The 21,322-nt window shown below is 41.4% G+C and overlaps 5 protein-coding genes across 8 annotated transcripts in view; 2 read left to right on the forward strand and 3 right to left on the reverse strand.

The window, feature by feature from the left end:
• Positions 1-2,762, forward strand: part of phyhiplb (phytanoyl-CoA 2-hydroxylase interacting protein-like b) — a 19,003-nt gene extending 16,241 nt beyond the window's left edge. Inside the window, exon 5 of the mRNA XM_010788959.1 lies at positions 129-2,762. Coding sequence (XP_010787261.1) covers positions 129-666 — 538 coding nt within the window. The 3' untranslated portion in view covers positions 667-2,762. The remainder of the gene's footprint in view (positions 1-128) is intronic.
• taf6l (TAF6-like RNA polymerase II, p300/CBP-associated factor (PCAF)-associated factor) overlaps positions 1-21,322 on the forward strand; it is a 358,002-nt gene that overhangs the window by 128,815 nt on the left and 207,865 nt on the right.
• Positions 1,077-21,322, reverse strand: part of LOC104960798 (protein FAM13C) — a 26,201-nt gene continuing 5,955 nt past the window's right edge. The window contains exons 3-12 of one of the 2 annotated variants that reach the window (XM_010788958.1): positions 7,437-7,638; positions 6,418-6,667; positions 6,110-6,242; positions 5,169-5,250; positions 4,329-4,561; positions 4,137-4,220; positions 3,925-4,029; positions 3,253-3,467; positions 2,846-2,947; positions 1,077-2,388 (exon numbers count right to left, since the gene is read on the reverse strand). In XM_010788958.1, the coding sequence (XP_010787260.1) occupies positions 2,265-2,388; positions 2,846-2,947; positions 3,253-3,467; positions 3,925-4,029; positions 4,137-4,220; positions 4,329-4,561; positions 5,169-5,250; positions 6,110-6,242; positions 6,418-6,667; positions 7,437-7,623 (1,515 nt within the window). In that variant the 5' untranslated portion in view covers positions 7,624-7,638 and the 3' untranslated portion in view covers positions 1,077-2,264. Of the gene's footprint in view, positions 2,389-2,845; positions 2,948-3,252; positions 3,468-3,924; positions 4,030-4,136; positions 4,221-4,328; positions 4,562-5,168; positions 5,251-6,109; positions 6,243-6,417; positions 6,668-7,436; positions 7,675-21,322 lie in introns of those variants that run through there. The other variant, XM_010788957.1, reaches the window with a different exon arrangement.
• On the reverse strand, positions 14,448-19,392 carry LOC104960796 (protein FAM13A-like). Its single transcript, XM_010788956.1, has 5 exons — positions 18,809-19,392; positions 17,314-17,515; positions 16,965-17,174; positions 16,176-16,250; positions 14,448-14,612 (listed from the first exon to the last, which is right to left on the reverse strand). Exons 1-5 carry the CDS (start codon positions 18,836-18,838, stop codon positions 14,545-14,547), a joined length of 585 nt encoding a protein of 194 aa, XP_010787258.1. The 5' UTR covers positions 18,839-19,392; the 3' UTR covers positions 14,448-14,544.
• LOC104960795 (monocarboxylate transporter 9) overlaps positions 19,583-21,322 on the reverse strand; it is an 8,783-nt gene continuing 7,043 nt past the window's right edge. For all 3 annotated transcript variants that reach the window (XM_010788954.1, XM_010788953.1, XM_010788955.1), the window contains exon 6: positions 19,583-21,184. In XM_010788954.1, the coding sequence (XP_010787256.1) occupies positions 21,000-21,184 (185 nt within the window). In that variant the 3' untranslated portion in view covers positions 19,583-20,999. The remainder of the gene's footprint in view (positions 21,185-21,322) is intronic.

Consider the following 21,322-nt stretch of genomic DNA (forward strand, 5'->3'; position numbering starts at 1 on the left):
ATTCCGATCTTTTGAAAATCACGTGATCGGCTCCGATCCCCGATCACGTGATCGGATCGGGACATCTCTACTCTTTACCATTCACATGTTTTTGTTCACAACCAATTTCCTTTTTCTCTACCCTCCAGGGAGGATCAGGGGAACATGATGCTGCAGGCGGTGAAAGACAACAGCGGCAGCCACGGCTCCCCCATCAGCGGCAAACTGGAGGGGGTTTTCTTCAGCTGCAACACAGAGTTCAACACGGGCAAGCCCCCGCAGGACTCCCCCTACGGCCGCCAGCGCTTCGAGGTGAAGGCCGACTCGCTCTTCAACCTCGACACCAACCTGTACTTTGGAGACTTCTACTGCATGTACACGGCGTACCACTTCGTCATCGTGGTCCTGGCGCCAAAGGGCTCCGCGGGGGACGACTTCTGTAAGGGGAGGCTTCCTGCGCTTGACCTCTCCAATAACAGTTTCCTCACCTGCAAGCAGGAAGAAGACGGGAGTCTGGTGTTCCATCACGCCCAGGACGTGATCCTGGAGGTGATCTACACGGAGCCCGTCGACCTGGCGATAGGCTCGGTGGCGGAGATCAACGGGCACCAGCTGATGAGCATGTCCACGGTGAACGCCAAGAAGGACCCCAGCTGCAAGACCTGCAACATCAGTGTGGGACGCTAAGGATGTAGAGGAGGAAGGACTGACCTCGGAACACACAGGAAGACCACATGTACTGACCAAGCAGACCAACACATGCATGAAGCAGCAGATTTAGTAGGCTCCCAGACATGCAGCATATCTGACACCGCTCTGTACTCTGACAAGAACATCATCCCAAAGAGTGGACGATACAAAAAAAGAGGAAGGTACACACTGACACCTACACTGCCGTCTCCTCATCTGAAAAGGGTTTCCCTAAATGTTGAAAACATAAGCTAAGATACCACGCATAACTGAGTCATAGAAACCTGGGACACCAACACAGCTCATCCATCCTGCAAGTCAACACTGAAACCCTTTAACTGTACTAACAACGGTCTGCTCCTATTCCATTTGCTGTGTTTACTTTATACACTTATTTTGTTAATGCCTTGTTGTATTGTTATCCTGAGGGTCCACTGTCTGTGTGGACGAGCATTTAGTCGTTTCCTTTGACTGTTCTTTGATTCAGAAATGTTTTCTTCTCATTCTTCAGTAGAGCATTTCAGACTATTCTTTTTTACCTTCTACTAGTGGCAAAGACTGGAACCACAATTTTCTAGGGCTGCAGCATCGATAGTCATCTTTCTTTATACCAAAGGTATTAAAACCCAGACGTGAAACTGCTGTGGAATTTTAACGGAACTAATGCAACAGCCTCTAAAATGAGAAAAAAGCATGATGCAGCTCTCTGCAGCATGAGGATGAAAGCTGTCAGTACCTCTACCATAGCAACCAGCTCTGCTACAGCCGCTTTGATTTAAATGTAGTCTGTGAAAAGAAAGAAAGTAGAACCATAAACTGTGTTGAGCAGAATAAATGTGAAAAAATATTTATTTTTATTGATACATTCATATATAGAAAATTATATAAACCAGAAGTGCACAATGTCGAAGGCTCTGATCATTGTCAACAACTGCATTTAGAGGGAAATAACTTCATACAAGCAAAGTGGGGGGGTAAACACCAATCTGACAGCAGAGAGAAGTTGCACTACATGCCAAGCTTCACCAACGTTCACATGTTTTCCAAAGTGAACATGTCAATTCAATGGTCACAATTATAAAAATACGAATGCATATCATAGCACAATGTAGGATTGAAGAACTGACATGTACAAACACCACAGGATTGTCTCATTGATTGCATTTAAGCTTACACATTGTTTGCCAAGAAAGCACTTTTTTTTAAGAAAATGCAGTTTCCGCTTTGGGCAAAGCTGTCCTGAAGGAGTGTTTGTGCAAGAAGGAAAGCAAGTTACAAAGTGGCATAATGTGCGTGAATAAAATAACTTGCATGTAACAAACACCAAGTCGTTACAGCAGTCACCCCTGACATAAATTAGTGCTACATTAAATACACTTGCTACATCAGGTTTATATTAAGATGTGTCATAATGACAAAGGATCTTTTGGGACAAAAAAAAAAACGCAGTCATGCTGCATTTCATTAAGTTGGTCACCAATTTCCTCATGTAAAGTGCGTCAACAGAATATGACATAAAACAAGACCAGAACCACAAGATTCAGAACCTGATTTTCATAAAGGATTGAGTCCGATAAAGTCCCACTGTGAGTCACTCAGCTGCTCTTGGTTGAGTCCCGTTTACTGAGCAGGGCCTCCAGGAGGCGGAGCTTAGCTTTGAGGCTCTTATACTGGCAGTACTCCTCCACCATTGGCCCCCGGTCCTCCTTCTGACAGAACCTGTTAGCGAAACACAAAGAAAAAAAGATGCAAACACAAGGCAAAACTTCAGTAGTTTCCAACAAACTGCAGCAGCTTCCATAACTGGTTGATAGTCCCTATGTTGCCTTACTCAGATAGCTTTGTACAGTGTGTATTGTAATCTTACTGTATTTACTTTGGAGGACTAACATGTACAGTACAAAGGACGTTAACAGAGCAAACGTCCGTCTCTTTCCCGAGCTCTCTGTGCGGTATTAACGTGCGTGCATTACACTGTCGTACCATAAGATGGGATTTCTTTTGTGGATGTTTTTTCTTTGTTTTTCACAAGGCATTGTTGAAAACCAAATGTTTCAAGTTTATTAAAAGAGAAAATAAAATTCAAAAGCCAAGTAGTGTGTGGTGTGTATGTATGTATGTATGTATGTATGTATGTATGTATGTATGTATGTATGTGTGTGTGTGTGACCTTTACCTGCCAGTCTGTGTGTGGAAGTTCTCCTCAAACTCTCGGAGCGCTCGGTGAAGTCGGTGTCTCTCTGACCGAGCCGTCCTGAGGTGATCCAGTAATTCTGGTCTGTGAGAGAGCAGAAAATAATGTCTTCATTATTTTAGATCGTCTAGAAATGTGTGCATTTAAAGTTAAGATGATAACTCATAGTTTCAAGCAAGATACAAGCTCTTCTTTGAAAACAAACTTCCTCTTAAAAAATCCTGCAATAAGGCATGGGACGACATTACAATCTAAGATGATTATCCTGGTCACGATAGAAAGGATATAGATCAATCAATATATGCCTAAACCTATTTAAATGCACACACACACACACACACACACACACACACACACACACACACACACACACACACACACACACACACCTGGAAGCTTCATGTAGTGTTGCCATGGTGACGATCTGTGGCTGGAAACACTTCACCTCCTCCAGCGGGGACACGAGAGGCGTTTCAGACGTTTCTAAAGAAGGAAGGTGCAGCGAGTCGTCTGAAGACACACAGCTGGGGGGCTTCAGTGGGAGGGGCTGCAGCCTCGGGCTACGCTGTTTGGGATGATCTTCATCAGAGCCCTCCTCTTCCTCCTACGTGAACAAAGAGGAATCACTATTCTGTCGTTGTGAACACAGAAACGCAGGGCAAACACATCAATGTTGTAACGGACTCTGTTTAGTGTTTTGGGAGCTAGTCCGGAAATAGCTTTTTAATATTTAATTGAATACTACTTAGTCGTAAACTGCAAGATTTCAGCTGTATCCATCTTGCCTTTATTGTCTTTAACTAAAACTGAGGTCTAACAGTTTGGTGCAGTTCTCACATCTGTCCACTAGAGAGCAGCAGAGAGACACTTCTGTGTGCCAGGGTCAGATTTATTTATATATTAACATTTATTTAGCTGATGCTTTTAAACCCGAAGGGACTAAAATACACTTCAATAGCGTAGTAGACATAAGTGACATAAAGTGGGTTTGGGTTATTTCCGTTGTGTATCAGACTCCATCATTCTTTCTTTTTTGTATTCAGTATTCGTTGTATACTCACAATGGTTGGTATGACTGTGGCAGCAGCAGCAGAGAGCAGCAGCTGCTTCAGGAGACGGTACCGGTCGTAGAAAGGTTTCATCAGAGTCCGCTCCTGTCTGGTGCTCTGGAGGAGAATGATACAGAAACCGATTATTCAATGAGAAGAAGTGAGATACAGTACCAAAGTGGAGCCAGCTAATTCAAAGACATAAGCATGAAGGGAAGTCTCACCGGCCGTCCGTGCAGACCCTCAAAATGCAGCAAACACTTCTGCAGGCTGGTCTTCTCCATAGTCATCTGGAAATAGGACATCTCCTGCAAAAACAGCCACAGATAAATACATGTATGCATGGTCAGAAACACTGACAATGAGATCACCAAACCTATATTATAATTGATGTGTTTGAAAGTGTTTCTGCTAACCTTGGCGCTGTCGGGCAGGCCCAGCTCTCTGCGTCTCTCCTTCAGTCTGTTGGATATAGTATTGACCGTTTCCTCCACGTTAGCTTTGATGTTGCTGTTGTTGTTTAGCTGCTGCAGCTCAGTGCCTGTCGGTGCTGCCTCCCTCTGGTCTGAGTTGGTTCTGCGTGTTTCAGATGGCGGGTTAAAGTCTCCCTGACCTTTCACCCCCCCTTCTGATTGTCTCAGCTTCAGCTCTGGAAGAGGACGAGAGTTCAGAACATTTTGAAATTAAAAACAGAAACAATTTGAGACGTTGGTTGTCTGGTAAACATATTTTTGAAATGGTGAAATTATTCTGTGGTGGATAGCAATCTAGTGCATTTATTCAAGTACAGTCATCATTAAAATGTTGTAAACTTCTTTGTACTCAACCAGACATATTTGACTTTTTTTCAATTTATCAGGAACTATGGTGCGTTTATTATTTTAACATCACATGTTACTTAGCATTGTTGAAGAGGATTATCTCAAAGGATAATTGAGATATTACGGATATTACTTGACTAAAATGAGCATGCTATTGAAAAGCATTTGAAGACATAGGCTGTATTCATAACATTAAGTTAAATTTCATTCCATTGAAATGCCATAATTGATTAGAAAATACCTCGGAGAGTACTACTAAGCCATATGAACAAGTGCATGCAAACCTTTTTTATTTTGTGACCCAATACAAAAAACAAGTGTTGAGATATTTGAATGTAATGGAATATGTATTATGTTGTTGTACTGGCTCTGAATCAATGTCCTTCATCATTAATTCATGTGTGTGAGTGTGTGTTTATGGTTATGAAAACTGACCTTTAAGCTGCTTGCGACTCTTGATGAGCTCCTTCATCAGTCGGGCCACCTCCGGATGAGCAGTCTTGTCGTTGTGGGCAGGCTAAAAGAAAAAGAAGAAATAAATAAAAACTCAGAGACAGAACAGGGTCTCCTGCATCACCTACCAAGAACTCTACTTTATCCCCTGGTCTGGGCGAATTATAATTGAGCACCAACATGCAGCAGCAACCAGTTAAAGGTGGGGTAGGTCATTTTGGAGAAACCAGCTCGAGTGCGCTAGAATTTGAAAATACACAACCGGAAAAAATCTGCCACTTCCTTACAGAGTCCCTCCTCCAACACACGAACGCGCACATGACCAATGAGGGCACGAGATAAGTTTGTGCACAGATGGAAGGCTGACAGGCAGGTAGGCCATCCAGTTATTTTAGCCGGGCCGGCTCAGGTGATTGGTCATGCTTTTTACTACGGCTTCCACAGATGACATTTTTGTATGTATTTGTTGTCAAAGCACTTCAGATATTCATTGCTATTGGGATGTTAAGAGCATTCCATGGAATATAACAAAAAGTGTATCTCGAGCCGGTTTCTCAAATGTACCTACCCCACCTTTAATAAAGACTCTTTGTGTAAAATATTTACATTTTTTACAATTCTCCAATGTACCAGCAGAGGGAAATATTCTCCCTTTAATAATGTTTGTTATAAGAAGCCACAGTATCATTTGAGAATTTAAACAAGTAGTAACTAATAATAAGTAATTTACACACGGTAATACACACACACACACACACACACACACAAATATAATAATAATAACAATAATCCTCCCCATGGCTCGAGCTCGTTATTGGCTTAGGAAAAAAACACTGAGCCTCACACTCTGAGGAAATAAACTCCAATCAGATGATGACACAGAAGAATCTCGCTGACGAAGCATTTCCTGTTCCTCCCCTCACCTTATAGTGCTTCTCCTGTTCAAAGCACTCCTCAAAGCGCCTGATCCTCTTCTTCAGAGTGTGAATGTGTCTGTTGAGCGCTGAGACGGAGACAGAGCCCTCGCGTGGCTCCGAGTGGACACTGCTGCGAGTCCTGAAGACAGCAAGAAGCATTCAGTTCCATGATAACATAACTCACAACATGCATGTTAACCTTTCATCTCAAATGAAAGGCATTGAAGAAGCACAGCAAAGAAATACAATGTCCCACTCTCCTGTCTGTGTGCCATTATTCCTAAATAACGTTTTGGAGGAAACAGTTGACTCACATGCGTATGTGCTGCGAGCACGGTGGGGAAGGGGCCGTATCGGGGTCCAGGTTGTAGCGCAGGCTGTGGCTGAGGTTGGGGCAGCGTGGGGAGGGGACGGGGCAGTCGCTCAGCGCAAAGCGAGAGAGCAGCGGGCTGGTTTTAGGGCCCGGGAGGATGGGCAGGGGGTCGTTTCCTGAAGACCCCTCAGAGAGCAGGCTGGTGTACAGGACAGGACTGAACTCTGAGGAATCAGGGGAGGGGGAGTGCCCTGTAGGAAAGAAGAACATATAAATGTCTATAATAACTTTGACTATTTCTCATTTGGGTTTAAAAATGTAATTTATAATAACTTAATATAGGAGAATCGACGGGACAAAAGAGATCGATGTAAGGGAGGGAGAGACATGGTAGGTGAAGGAGATAGGAAGCAAACAAAAAGGCGTAAGGTATGGAGAGTAAAAGAGAGAAACATAAAGAATGAGAAGAAAGTATTTCAAACACCGTTTTTTCAACATCTTTGCTGGGGTATACACTTTTTTGGTTTTTCTGACAAGAACAGTGAACACACATATCTGTTATAATCTCTATGGTAATAAAAACTACACTCAATTGTAATGTTTAGCCAGCACAGAGACATTATTATGCATTATTGAATAAATGTACAAATTCATCATGTCACGGGCGGCTGTGCGTTGACGCAACAGTAACAGCATCATACCTTGATATAGTCGACTCATCAAATAAAGACACACCCAGCTCTGAGATATGATGAAGCTCAAAGCTCGCTGTCAAGATTTACAAAGCTTTATTCACTGTGAGCCAAAGGAGTAACAGCATCTAGGACAAGGCTTTAAATGAACAGATGATGAATCAGACACTATAAATAATAGCACTGATACATTATGTACATACTGTATGTTGTTACTATATACAGTGAGTATGGGTATGGGTTTGGTTCTCTACAATGGGAGCTGAAAATACCTTGATCGTTACCACTGTCAGTTCAGTGTCTCAGCACTTCATTGCTTTTGACTTACCAGACTGTGGAGGGTCTTCCCGGTCCTGAGCCGGTGTGCACGGCGGCGAGGGGAGAAGCAGCTTGTGGGTCAGAACCAGGCTCTGCTCCTCAGTAGAAAGAGGCTGTGTTTGAGCAGGGAGGTAATCCTGACCTTGGGGGTCTGTAGGGGAAGACGGGGGTCCCGAGTCAGCCTCCAGGGCTTGCATCTTGAGAGAGGGACTCTGGAAACAGAAGCAGAACATGGCTTCAGCGACAGGAGAAGTCAGAGAGATGTGCCGTAGTCTGCGAGGAGGAAGTCGTTGGCAAGAGAGTGGCAGGAAGAGGTTAGACGAGTGGTTCCCTTGTCCTCGCGAAGAAAAGGAATGAGTCGGATTAAAGTGCATACATCTCTTTTAGCAGGCTGCTTTCGTGGGTGGCTGGAAGTGCGAGAGAAAAGGAAGGAGTAGGATCAAAGTTATTGAAAAGCAAAAGCCAATCTTTGATCCAGTCCGTTACAAATGGTCATCACAATCAGCACATTCCTCTTCTGACTAGCTGTCGGGCATCAGCATACAGCGTGGGATCCCTGGCGATCATCACGCAGTAATCCCATTAGCAGTGTCGCTGTGATTCTCAGATCATGTTTGTGGGTCCGCCGGAGTATTGTCCTCACAGAGAATCCCTCACTTCCACATGGCGTTTCCTCCTGACCGGCTTTCTGCTGCTGAGCTGCCTCCACATGGATTATTCAACATGCAGGAGAGAAGGGNTTTCAGATTTGTGAACAATATTTGAGAGAAATGCTTATTTTGTGTATGTAGAAAATGTTTTAGATCTTTGAGTTCATCTCATGAAAAATGGGAGCAAAAACAAAAGTGTTGCATTTATATTTTTGTTCAGTGTATATCAAAACCATGACTGTGAGCAGCACTCGGCTCTGACAACATACTTCTCAACTGAACAGAGAGGAACCGCGGAGCATCCAAAGAAATCAGATAATACTCATTTAGATACATTTAAAACAGCTCCAAAGTATTATCATGGCCCCTTTTATTTAGATACTTTTCTTTGACTTGAGATTGTGTTTTCAGATTAAGTTTTAAAGGTAGGGTAGAATGGAGAAACCAGCTCGAGTGCGCTACAATTTGAAAGTATGCAACCGGAAACAATCTGCCTCTTCCTTCAGACTTCCTTACAGAGCCCCTCCTCCAACACACATGAACGCGCACATGACCAATGAGGGCACGAGATAAGTTTGTGCACGAGATGGAAGGCTGACAGGCAGGTAGGCCATCCAGTTATTTTAGCCGGGCCGGCTCAGATGATTGGTCGTGCTTTTTAAAGTGCCACGGCTTCCACAGATGAAATGTGTTTATTGTCAAAGCACTTAATGTATTCATTGCTATCGGGATGTTAAGAGCATTCCGTGGAATATAACAAAAAGTGTTTCTGAAGTGAATTACCTACCCCACCTTTAACTGGCTGATTTAAAAAGGGTTAAATGATGGATTCTTATTCCACTTGGATGTTATCTGCCAAGACCAATGAGCAAAAGATGGCTGCTCTAAAACAATAGAGGAAAGCAGGACTGCCGAAACATGTCATGGTGTGTAGTCTTCCTGCGGTAATGTTCCTCTCACCTCTGTGTGCGGTGAGTCGGTGTGATGCTCTGTGATTCAGAGGCTGTGCAGCGGTCTGAAATAGAAGCTTTCTGCACCGCATCGGTGGGAGCCTGAAAAACAATTCAGTCCATGATAAAGAACCGTTCATGATGAGGTGAAATCGTGCTAAACACTGCATAAGATGTATTTTGCTGTACAAAAAAGGTGGACCAAATGTCTATGGTTATATAACACATTTGAGAGATAACTGTTATTGCTGAATTATATTTGGCTTTTGAGAGGGAAATGGGGAGAAAGTAGGAATTAAGAAATATTTGAAAGTAAAGAGAAGAAAACAATCAGTGAGTGCTAAACTAAGGTGAGGGGGAAATGTGCTTTCTTTCTCTACCTCTTCATCCTCCTCCCCCTCGCTCTCATTCCGTAGTGGCGCCGTGTACTGCGAAGAGGTCCTGTTGATAAAGAAACACTCAATAAACTAGAGGAGTCACACATTTCCTGTTCCAAAATGTTTGAGGACGAAGTAGGTCGGCAAATGCTTCTTATCTTCTTAAAATGTAGTAAACACTTGCAACACTTTGGTCCCCTTGTTACATCGTTACAAGGTGACCACATCACTTGTGTGTCACAAAAGAAAAAGAGCCTACCGTTGGGTGGTACACTTCTGGAGGCTTCTCGGTGGTCTGCTCTGGTGAGGGTGTCGCTCTGGCCCGGGGTCAGAGGGGGTGGAGATCACCCAGCCCGCCTCTGTGCTCTCCTCCAGAGGCTGCTGGTCTGGAATCAGCTTCTGAAGGTCAGCGCTGACGTCAGAGCTGGTTTCACAAGCCTGTGTGTCAGGACTGAGGAGAGACAGAAATAGAGGGAGGTGTGCACAAACAGGAGGAGGTGAGGAGACAAGAAAGTATCGGATTCTAATGAGGCATGCTTTTTTAAAAGGCTTCATAAGTTATATCATAACGTATGAACAGTTCATAAATCACAAGAAAAATAATATGAATAAAATGTTGGTACAACCCGTTATAGGGGCCTCCGAATAATTCACACAACTTTATCAATTGACTTCAAGGCAAATGCAATTGGAAATGTGTTTTGTATCAGTCTGCATATCTCAGGACTAACAGGAGTAGATGTCCAACAAATGAAACCCAGAATAAACTGCTGGCCTCCGCGCCAGGTAACATCCAGCAGGTCACGAGTCAGCAGCGTTTAATCTGAAGCTACACTATGACACATGAAGTTCGGATGAGATGCTCCAAGCAATAACAAGCACGAGCGATTTGCTGTGACGTGAACCAAAAACAACCAGGTCACGTTCCCGCTCAAAGCGCTGTGTGACTCCAGATCTGTAACCTGCAGCACCACACGGGTCAGCAGCCCAATGCTGCCTTTAGGGCAAACAGCTGAATGCATTATGAACATAAATTACTTTTCTGCTGCAAGGCAAACTTCCTCAAAAAATCTCCATCCTAAAAAAGCTTAATTAAAAAGAAAGGTTTCAAAACAACTGCAGACGGTAAATCTAATGTTAACACTGTTGATGTGCTAGATGCACACTTTAGCCTCTGCTTCTCAAACCGCAGCTTTATTTATGTGTAGATAACAGCATGCTAGGAATAGTTTAAGCATTATTGACATTAAGCAGCTACATTGAGTCTCAGACGTGCTTTATCTCACTCACTTGTGAAGGGTTGCAGCCCTTTGGTTGTTATCACTGACGCAACAAGAAAACATCCTTCGCCAAAACATCTAAACTCACAGCGGTGTAGCATACAGATTTACACACGACAGTGGACAGCTTGCTGCCTTCAGAGGACAGATCATTCCAAAGGTAGAAAGAAAAGAAAGAAAAGAGGATGACTTCTTGATGGTCAACAACACACAAGTGTCACACCCCCCCCTTCAATTACCGGTGCACACACTCACTCATATGTCACAACTTCACACACATACACCATTACACACAGTTCCAACTCAAATGCTAACATACACATATATACTCGGATAAAACAGCACTTAAATATATCACTACAATACAGCAGGGCTGATATCTACTGGCCCTTTGAGTATAATGTTAAAAAGTAATCACATTTTTAATTTTAGTTTTTGTTTGGGCCAGAGTGCCTTTATTCCAGAGAGGGTGTTAAATTGAGAGATAGAGGGGAAGACTTAGCCTGAAAACTTCGGCAGGCTCGGGTTTCACCTGCCAACCACTGTAGTGACAACTCCTGTTATTGATTGCATCTCTGAGTGAATGATTAGATAATTTCACCTACATTAAATCAGATTAAATGATGTTGATGGTTAAATTAGCTTCACATGTAGGCCTAATGAGTTCTGAACTTGCCATTTAGATATATAAAGGCCTTTGATTTAATTAAACACAATATATGCACTCCACTATGCTGTTGTAGTATTTACTGTATCTGAAGCTCTTAATATGATTGCTCATATTTCAAGCCATCTTTTTCTCAGCCCCTTGCTTGGATCATTTTCATCAACCGGCCCCATTCCAAAGTAATTTAATAGCCCTAATGTCACACTCAAACACATCAGTATAAATGCTGACTGATATTAGCATTATCTCCTGATGTCAACACTGGTTTAAAAAAACAATAATTACTCATTCAACCAACAGACCCCATTATGTAACACTTGACATTTGCTGTATATTACTATTGATGAAAAGTAGCTTACTAAAAACCCTCTGACCTTTTTCTCAGAACTAGATCTTGTGTGACTGGTAAGACACAGAAAACAGATACCTGTTTTGAAATCAAACCCCCTGTAGGTATAATTAGACTCGAATCAATATTGGCCTGTGACGTTAGTGCCAGACGTCAGCATAGAGGTCTAGACTTGACCATACCCAAAAGCTTGTGCCTTTTCGGGGAAAGACCAACATCCCAGTGACAAAACCCAATCCGACATGTGCAGAAGCAAATACCAGAAAAGGGCCAATTTGTATTTGTTAATGCCAAACTTAGTCAAAGGCTAACATTGTTAACAAAGGAACCATGAGGAATATGGCTACCTCGGTCTTTCGCTGCTGGTCTTGAATTGAAGGACATCATTTAATAATCAAATCATTCAATGTTTTATAGTTATTTAATCTTGCTCTGATTGTGAAAGTGACAAAGTTTTGTGTCTTAGATTTCAGACAATATAATCTCTATTATCTAGAAAGATAGACAGTTGGGAGGAGGCAGCATCTTCTGCCTGCTAACAGATGAGAGTGGGAAGCTGTTAAATGAAAAATGATTGATATTTGTTTGCTCTGTGAGTGTTAAAAAACCAAACACTTAGAAGCGATGAGAACAGGCATGGCAGAACCTTTCCTTGCAGCTTGACATGTGACTGATTTTAAAACGGAGAGAAACAACAGCCATTTGGCAGGTGGGCAGCTGGAGTGCATCAACATGAGCTGTGGAAAGAAATTGAAGTGTCCGTCTATTTTCTGTTATGCAAAACCTGGACGGCCAATAACCCTAGTCATGTGAGACACACACACACACACACACACACACACACACACACACACACACACACACACACACACACACACACACACACACACACAGGAAATGTTATGCAACCTGTTGAACCTGTGCTCTTTAAACTGAGACACGTGAGTATTTTTAAAATACAGCCTGATCAGTCTTAAATCTGGCTGCCGTGATGTGCCATATCTTCGTAAACCCTCATATCAAATGTTGCCTGTAGTTCACAAGGATTTTATTAGCAATTCCTCATGCTTGTTTGTTTTCACTTACTGTCTTAATTACCTGAATTCCACCGATGGCAGATCTGTTTCATAACAAATGTAACCAATACCACAGAGCATGTGGTGAAGCGTCTTTATCTCCGTTAGCTTCAGGCAGAATTCCCATCAACACATTAAGACACCAGACACACAACTGTACCCACATACATGGTAGACAGCCACACAATTAATCAGCAAGTGCATGGCCATGTCACATGCTGTCTACGGGTGGACGAAAAAAGAAAATATATTAATGACATCTGATGTCTGCAACCTTGTGGCAACCCTTCAGGATTTAAAAATAGCACCGTGGCCTCCGAGTTCATTATGAGTTGGAAGCGTTCCCCAAAAGCAGATGTCAGCTAGTATGTAGATTAGCTGGGGAAGCAATTCTTCCACCCATCTATATCTTCAATTAAAAACAATTTGATGTTAGTTTTTACATGAATGAAAGGCAGCTTTACAGGCAACTGCACTTGTTTCTGTTGACTACAGATACTGGATGTGTTCCTGCCGTGGGTTTGTGACACAGTTGGACATCTTTTTTGACTTCCATGAGTGAAAGAAACCTCCAGAAGTTGGCCCTAATTCACTGTGAGTGATGTTTAGTCTCAGTGATAGAACCATCAACCTGACAACTGGCTAAACGATGCTGGAGTGAAATGCTACAGGGGAAGAACTCCTAATTATTCTCGCAGTAGAATATATCTGAAGGGAGAGGATGGTTTATATTCACACCAAATGAATGTTCAGTGATACATTAACTGTGGCTAAGGCTCAGTTCCATGAACACTAGTAATTCATATCTGTATATCTATGCAGTTACAAAGTCACTGATGCTAAATGATGGTACCTGTTGAGTTGGAAACGCCTCTGTATCGTTTGGTTAACACCACTGGTCGCTGACAGTGAAGCGGTCTCTCCCTCCGTCCTCTGCACACTGCTCTGCTCTGAGTGACAGCTGCTGGATTGGAGCTACCAAGGATAAAAAGGGTCAATACTCAAATCTCTATAGAGGCAACACAACCTCAAGGTCAGGGACTGCAATGTAATACAGTTTTCATGGTTATACTGGACTACGGCCAATCATTATTTATAAAGAGTATGAAATTACTGATATTTACACCATAGTTTGGCAGTACTTACCTGCTGTATGTCATTAACACCTAGTAGGGTAATAAATCATTGAGCATGACCTGGAATAAAATGAGCGGCTAAGCTCCATGGCTATCATGTTCAGCAGTATAAGTTTGCTGCAGGTCTGATGGTGCAGATTACATTAAAAAGGGCTAAACCACCAACAAATCTCTCCAAACTCACTTATTCACTCTCGCTTTCAAACTCTGATAAACACCCTATAAAACTTCCACGTGCTATTATTATTATTTTTACAAGCCCACTGTGTTATCTCCCGAAGGCCTGCAACCTTATATGAAAATATATCTATGAATAATCTTAGTTACGACAGGCAAAACAACAATTTTAGGACCTTTGTAAATGTCATAGACTGTGCACAGATGAGATAGTTATGTTGTTGATAAAGACTGTGTGCTTGTTGATTAATTTTGCATTGAAATCACAAAGTGTAACAAGACAGATGACAACAATTGATCAGTGAGAAACAATTTACGATGAAGGATAGAAAAAAAACACATGGTTCACCTCAAAGTGTGAAAGGGCGGATAAGGTAGGAGGAGGGGGGGAGCAGGAGGAAATGGAGGAGGCCACTGTGTCCTCGGCTGGGATTGGAAATAGATCGTGGTGGTGCCTCAGGAGATGGTGCAACAGGGCATTACACACATTCTGGTCGTCCAGCATCCTGGGTCCTGCAGGAACACTGCATACAGAAACACATCACAATGTCACACATGCAGTACTACTATATGTAGTGCAAAAAACACAATGGAAAGGGCTCCACCTAGTGGAAGGAGGCAGCAGTGAACTGAGATAAACTGCAGTATGAGGTAAATCAAAGTCTTACACTCGGGAAAGTCCATCACCGATCACCCACTAACCAAAATGAAAAAAGTTGATTGTATAATTTCACTGTGACAATGACAACTTCCACATTTCAGAGATATGTGCAGCTTCTGGTCATTATATTTACGATACAGAGATAAGCGCCACCTTAAATAGTCTCCACATGTTTACCTGGAAGCAGCTATTTATTTAGATAAACATGCTTTTGTTGACATCATCCACTTTATATTAAGGATGTTTATGATGTTTGCATGTTAGGTAAAGGTTAACATAGCATTCATCCAGGGAAGAGAATGTGAAACATGTGAGTATTAATAGATGTGTGTTTACGTGGCAGGCGGGTCACAGGGATGAAAGGAGAAGTGTTCCACATGGATTACATAACGGGGAACAAGCTGTTGGGAGTCTTGGTTGACAAACATGCATGAGTTATTGGGTGGGGGCCAAAGAAGCTGTCACATATGCTGCATGGCACGAACATGTGCTACACTGTCTGTCACACCAAGTCATTTATGTGGGATTGATGGCAATATCTTTTCAATCTTGGTAAAAGCAACTATTACACTATTATTCTCTTTCTATGTGAGATGTAAATCCAGAAAGAAATGCAAAGGACAGTCTCCAACTCTCCGCTGCAAGACCCACCCCTAACTTTTTCCAAGCATCTAATGCCAACTCTTTCTTCCCCTTAACTATAATCAAATGACATTTTCCCTTCAAATGTAGAATTGTATGGTGTGACTAACACCACATTCCACTGACATGCTGTTCACTTCTGGAACAGAGCAGACATAGATAGACTGGGAGATCAAGGGATGGGGGCGGTTGAATGGGTGTTGACGACGTAGGATATGTCCTTTCCAACCATACAAATCTAATTGTCGAGTGTGTCTCCCTAGAGATTGTGGTTGTTTACAATGATGGCTATGTTCTGTAAACAGGAGGGGGAGAAGCTGGAGATAAAATCCTGATGACATCTTTTATAATCAGTCGGATTTTTGTGTGCCATCAACTGCATCCACACCCATTTCCTTTAGGGACAAACGTGAATCCACCCAAACGTAGTGCTGCAGAAAGTTTTTAATGGGACCAGAACTGGGTTGGTTGATTTCATGAGAAACTAACAAAGTGGGGTTTTTCTCTACATCTGTATTTTACTACGACAAACAACCATAACCATTGATTGTGCAGGAAACATCTGCACTCTCATTTGCTGACCTTTACATTGTTCTTGATTACACTTTTAGAGAAATCCAGCTGTATATTTCTTCAAAACGGTGGGAAAAGCAATACTTTGAAAAGTCTAAAAACGGTTTTAAGCTTGATGTCAGAGTAAACACACAGTGCGTACTGATTTGATTAGAGGGACATCGTGTCCAAGTTCAGGTCTTAAAATGTGGCCGTAACAACAACAACTTACTGAAATATGCAAGGCCCGAAGATTGTTGCCAGATTTTCCACAGGCATGTGATTATATTCTCTGTGAGCGGCCACTCTGGACAGGAAGTGGATGAGGTAAGACAAAATAGTGAGGTTGTCATCAGGCAGGAGGCAAATGTTTTCTCTCAGAGACCGGTTCATCTCTGCCTCATTTGCATATCCTTAAAGATAGACAAACACATCACAACATTAATTAAACTGAATTCCGCATGTATGGATATACAGTTTATAACCAGACTCAGGAAGTTGGTATTTTAACACACCGGACATACATACTAGCACTTCTGGTCCAGATATGAACTTCTATTGAAGAATTTACCAGACGATTTAGACCTCTTAACTCTGCTGTTTACACTTCTACTTCTTTGCAAGGATTTGTTTTGAAGATGAAGTGTTGGAAACATGAAAACCTTCAAAGAAATACAGAGTCTGCCAAACATTGGATTAAGAACAACAACCGTCCTACAAGTTCTCATTCTGGCTTTAAATATTGGACTTGTAATCTAGTGCTTCAAGACACAATCATCAGAGTTTAGACTATCTTCAAACCAGGAGATAAACTGTTTGTAGAGCAATTATTTGACCGATTGGTTAACTTTATTCTGCTCATTTTGTGTGTTTGTTGCAGTCATTTATATCTTGTTTAATCATTTAAATGTATGTTGACTTGGTTTTCATAACTTCTCTTTTTTGTATCTTAAGTACTAGAGAAGCCCATTGTTTAAGACTGTGCCTTTTTGACCTTTCCTAAATCAAATCAAATAAATACCTTTGAGGCTCAGAACCAGCTGTTTGCGCTGGGGTTCAGGAACTATGGCGATTGGCAGCTCCCTGAGGAAGAGTTTGAGGAGCGACGCCACGGTGGGGATGTCTCCCTCGTGCTCCATGTCCACCCTCTCCCCACAGTCTGAGCGCTGCCTCAGCTGCCTGGTCCGCACCGCAGACCCACACAGGCGGAACAGCCCTCTGTGGTGCAGTCCTAAGTCAAAACCAAGTAGTCACACAGGTGATGTTTGAGTATTGTTTTCCTTGAGAGACCAAGATAATGATGAAGGATATGAAGGGAGAAGGGATGTGCTAAAAGGGACTTTAAGAATGCAAGAATGAGCCTCAATTACCATTGTTATCCAGGAACTCCACCATGTCTCTTAGGACAACGGGTATTCCATCGACCATCTGCCCTTCCTCTCGCAGTGTTTCTAAGGCAACGGCAAACACACACCTTGTGGACAGTTCAGGCTTTGAGACCAGGGTGAGGGCAGGGGGCTCCGGGCTGACCTTAGCACTGGGCCTCAGGATGCTCACTGAGGACGTGTCGCTCTGCATGGAAAGAGGACATACATGCAACAGCTGATTCATATACAGAAACATTACTGAATAGACAGAGGTGTTAGAAAAGTATTGAGTTTTTCGTCTCCAGCGTCTCTTACATTTTAAAGGGGTCATTCATATGTTCCCAGGGTCCTTATTGTAAGGAAGATATAGTGGGCTATGCATCTCAAGTTGCAAAATAACAAAGACAGAGGAATTTTTCAAATGCAGTTTGAATGGTTAAGCATGCATTCAGCTGCTGTGTAGATATGACTGTCTAAAGTCATGAAAACTGTCTTGCCTGTAGATTTGATTATGTAGGTTTTAAGGAGTACAACTTCAATAGGCTATAAGATATAGTGGATCATTTCAAGGGAAACATACATTGAATATATGACCTAGGAAAAAATACAGAAGCATAATTGCTCTGCTTTGTGTCATGTTGTTTTATTAAGAGGTTAAATTAGCTGGGGAACGGTGGAACAAAGTGTCCACTTCTATTACTTGACCAATGTCATAAATGTGAAAACGCTTGCTGATTATCAATACAATAATACACTCAGTGAAGACACAATGGCATATTTATTGATATCGACATCTTGATATCTTTATTCTTGATATTGAAATCGTCAAGTCCAAACATTTAAATATCAGATCATGTACTAAGTAGAAGTACCAGAGTGTAGGAATACTATGTTACAAAAGTCCTGCAATCAAAATGTTTCTCTAGTAAAAGTACAAAGAATGCAAAATGTCCTATTTCAGAACAATATATATTATATATTTTGATTATAATGATTGATACATTCGTTTGTTTATCAAAGCTGGCTAGTTTTAATCACTTTGTAAACTGTAATGTAGTTTGTGAATTCAATTCAGCTGTAACTAAATCTACATTTAGTGTGGTTTATATTTCACATTAATAAAATCTGCAAAGTAACTAAAGGGACTTACTAAATGTAGTGGAGTAAAAGTACACGATTTACCTCTGAATTGTAGTAGGGTACAAAGTAGCAAAACATTGAAACACTTAAGAAAAGTACAAGTCTCTTAAAATGTAGCCCAAGTACAGTACTTGAGTAAACACCACTGAATAAAGTTACATCCATTAGATACATTTCACAACAACAGCTGTCTTTCTGTGTGGTATTTCATGAAAATGAAACTGCTAAGAAGGTAGTCTGCTCTTAATACTTATATTAACAAGTACAACTGCCCTACACAAGGTGTAATCAATTCGAAAATCAACTGGAAAAACACGGAGCCATGTTATAAGACAGCAGCTAGTGTTGCTAAACTTACACAGAGTGACACAGAAGCGCTTGCTCCCATTTTTCAGCTCACCGCACCGGGACTACTCTCCATATCTCAAATGTAGACGTATTTCTGCCTCTCCTGCGACATAATGCTCCACTCTCAGAAACTCCCGGGAAGTCCAGCCAACAACGACCCATCGTTCTCACATCCAAACGCTAGGCTTGCAATAAGTAATACATGCTGTTAGTAAAATGGTTGGGCTATAGCTTACTTCCTACCGTAATCTTAGCTCCCTTGGAAATTGTTTATGTTGCTAGTCACGTGACGAGTAACCATGGGGACCGGTGATAGGGTTGCCAGGAGAAGGAGAAGCAGCTCATGAGGATGAAAATGGTCGACTGACTTTGTATGAAAGCTGATTCCCCCGGGAGCAGTGTGTAGTTTTCCTGTTAGAGGAGGTAAAGTGGAAGCGGAAGGACGACATGTTTTTTTTATGTTTTCATGGGAGATTTGCCTGAAGTGTTCCCCTGCATAAAAGTGCGACATTTTAAAAACAAATGCCTATACACTTTTTTTGTGGTCTAAAAAACACAATACATGGAAACGGAAATGATAAAAAAGGAGTACTATAAAAAAGGTTATCATTTAAATATGAATACTAACTATAAATATATAATAATAATAATAATTTATTATGTTAATATTATAAAAAAGAAGTGAAAAAATTATTTTTAAAAAAGTGGAATGAATTAAGAATTTAACAAAGAAAAAAAATAGATTTCTTTTTAGATTAGGCAAACACCTGTGTCACACACTTGACAGTTTTAAATGCAAATATTTTATTGGCCAATTTTTTTTTTTTTAAATAAAACAATAATACACATGAATATTGTAATACTGGCATACAAAATAAGAATGGCTGGGTATCTCCTCTAGTTCTGTACTATTTCTAGCTTATCTGCACCTTGTAAATACTCTACATCACAAAAAGCTATCGTCCCAGATTTACCCTTGTGCCTGAAACTGGAACTATCAAAAATACATTTGTAGTGGTGTATTTAGCAACATTCAAGTGATTCTAAAAGCCTATTGCAATGTCTTCATTACAATTATTACCACAATAATCATCTTCCAACGTTGAAATTCTTTTTTTTTTACAGCTCTATGGCCTGTTTTGTGCATATATAAAATGCAATAGCACATAGGACTTTACAAACTATTGCTAATATAAAAGTTTATCAAACAATCCATAGCACACACATACAAACCTGTGCACGTATGCGATGCGTGTGCAGACAGGTACACACACAATGCACACGTAAACATATAGCACTCACAACAATAATGGGAAATGGGAAAGGATCAGCCTGGTCAAAATGAATCGCCAGCAGATGTCATGATAATCATGCCACAAAGAGCAACATGCTGTTAAGGTTGGAAATACAGTAGGATCTCTTCATTGTCTTTACATGTTTTTGAATCAGCATAACTTTTTCAAAAAGTCTCTCATTCCTAGAAACACGAGGTATGTGGAATTCAAAATAATATTTATAAAGCAAGGCTTTTGAATTGTTCCAACAGGCATTATGTGTTGACAGGCATTGACTATCATTGATGCTTTGCAAAGTTACATAGTGGTCTACTTAAGACATGAATTATATTAAAACCATAAAAATGTGTTGCTAAAATGATGATTATCAAAAAGCGCTCCCTCTCTCATCAATCCCTGTATATTTTCTGTTCCAGTGAGATTCCTGGGAGAATTCTGTGTGCAGTTTCAGAGTGGTTTGAAATGTTCTCATTGTGTTAAATTAACAACCAACAATGTTTTTCTCCCAGGTAATATGAACAACAATATGTCTATTTTCAAGAGCTACAGCGAAGAGAAAATAAGTGTTTACGTAAACACAATGCAAAATTTGGGAGTTGAACAACATTGTTCAGTTCACCTCGTAAAATGAGGCAATAATTAAAGTCAACACAGGTATTACAGTCAAACCTATAAAAAGATCTGCACTATTGTTTGAACCTGAGAAATGCAGGCAACGTACAGAAGAAAGGCCTGTATTTCAAAACCTCTGGCAAGTATTTTGGTATATTAGAACCTGGCAGCAAAGGTAAGGAGGACACCTGCAAAGTCAAAGAAATGAAGTCCTCCCAGAGAAGGTTTGGGTATCAGCGGAAAATAGCTTGGCAGTAGGTGTGAGATATGAGTCTTTATGAAAGGTGTTTAAACTCAGGCTACAGAGGCAACTTTGTCACAGTTGCTGGTGTACTGGACGTCTGGTCTGTCACTCTCAGAGGACTTCCTTTTCCAGCAGGGCAGGTTTAGCAGAAGGAGAATTACCGCTCCCAGCTCCACGCAGCCCCCACTGAAGTAGAACGCCAAGTCATATGACTGCGTCCAGTCAAAGAACCACCCTGGAAAGTGATGAGAAGAAACAGACATTGTGAGCAGAGTCAGCAGGAATTCTCAGCACATACAGCAGTCAGCTATATTAAGACAAGCTGGCTCTATTGAAGTCAACAAGCCCTTCTACTTGCTCTGCCTGTCTGATT

The sequence above is a fragment of the Notothenia coriiceps genome, unplaced genomic scaffold (genome assembly GCF_000735185.1).
Source record: "Notothenia coriiceps isolate Sejong01 unplaced genomic scaffold, NC01 NC01_scaffold00032391, whole genome shotgun sequence".
NCBI classification, from domain to species: domain Eukaryota; kingdom Metazoa; phylum Chordata; class Actinopteri; order Perciformes; family Nototheniidae; genus Notothenia; species Notothenia coriiceps.

Coding starts and splice junctions, on each gene's coding strand:
- LOC104960796 (XM_010788956.1), bottom strand. CDS start 18,838: ATGGGAGCAAGCGCTTCTGTGTCACTCTGT. Junction 17,175..17,313: donor GGAGTTCCTGGATAACAATG/GTAATTGAGGCT, acceptor GTTTTGACTTAG/GACTGCACCACAGAGGGCTG. Junction 16,251..16,964: donor GCTGGTTCTGAGCCTCAAAG/GTATTTATTTGA, acceptor CTTCCTGTCCAG/AGTGGCCGCTCACAGAGAAT.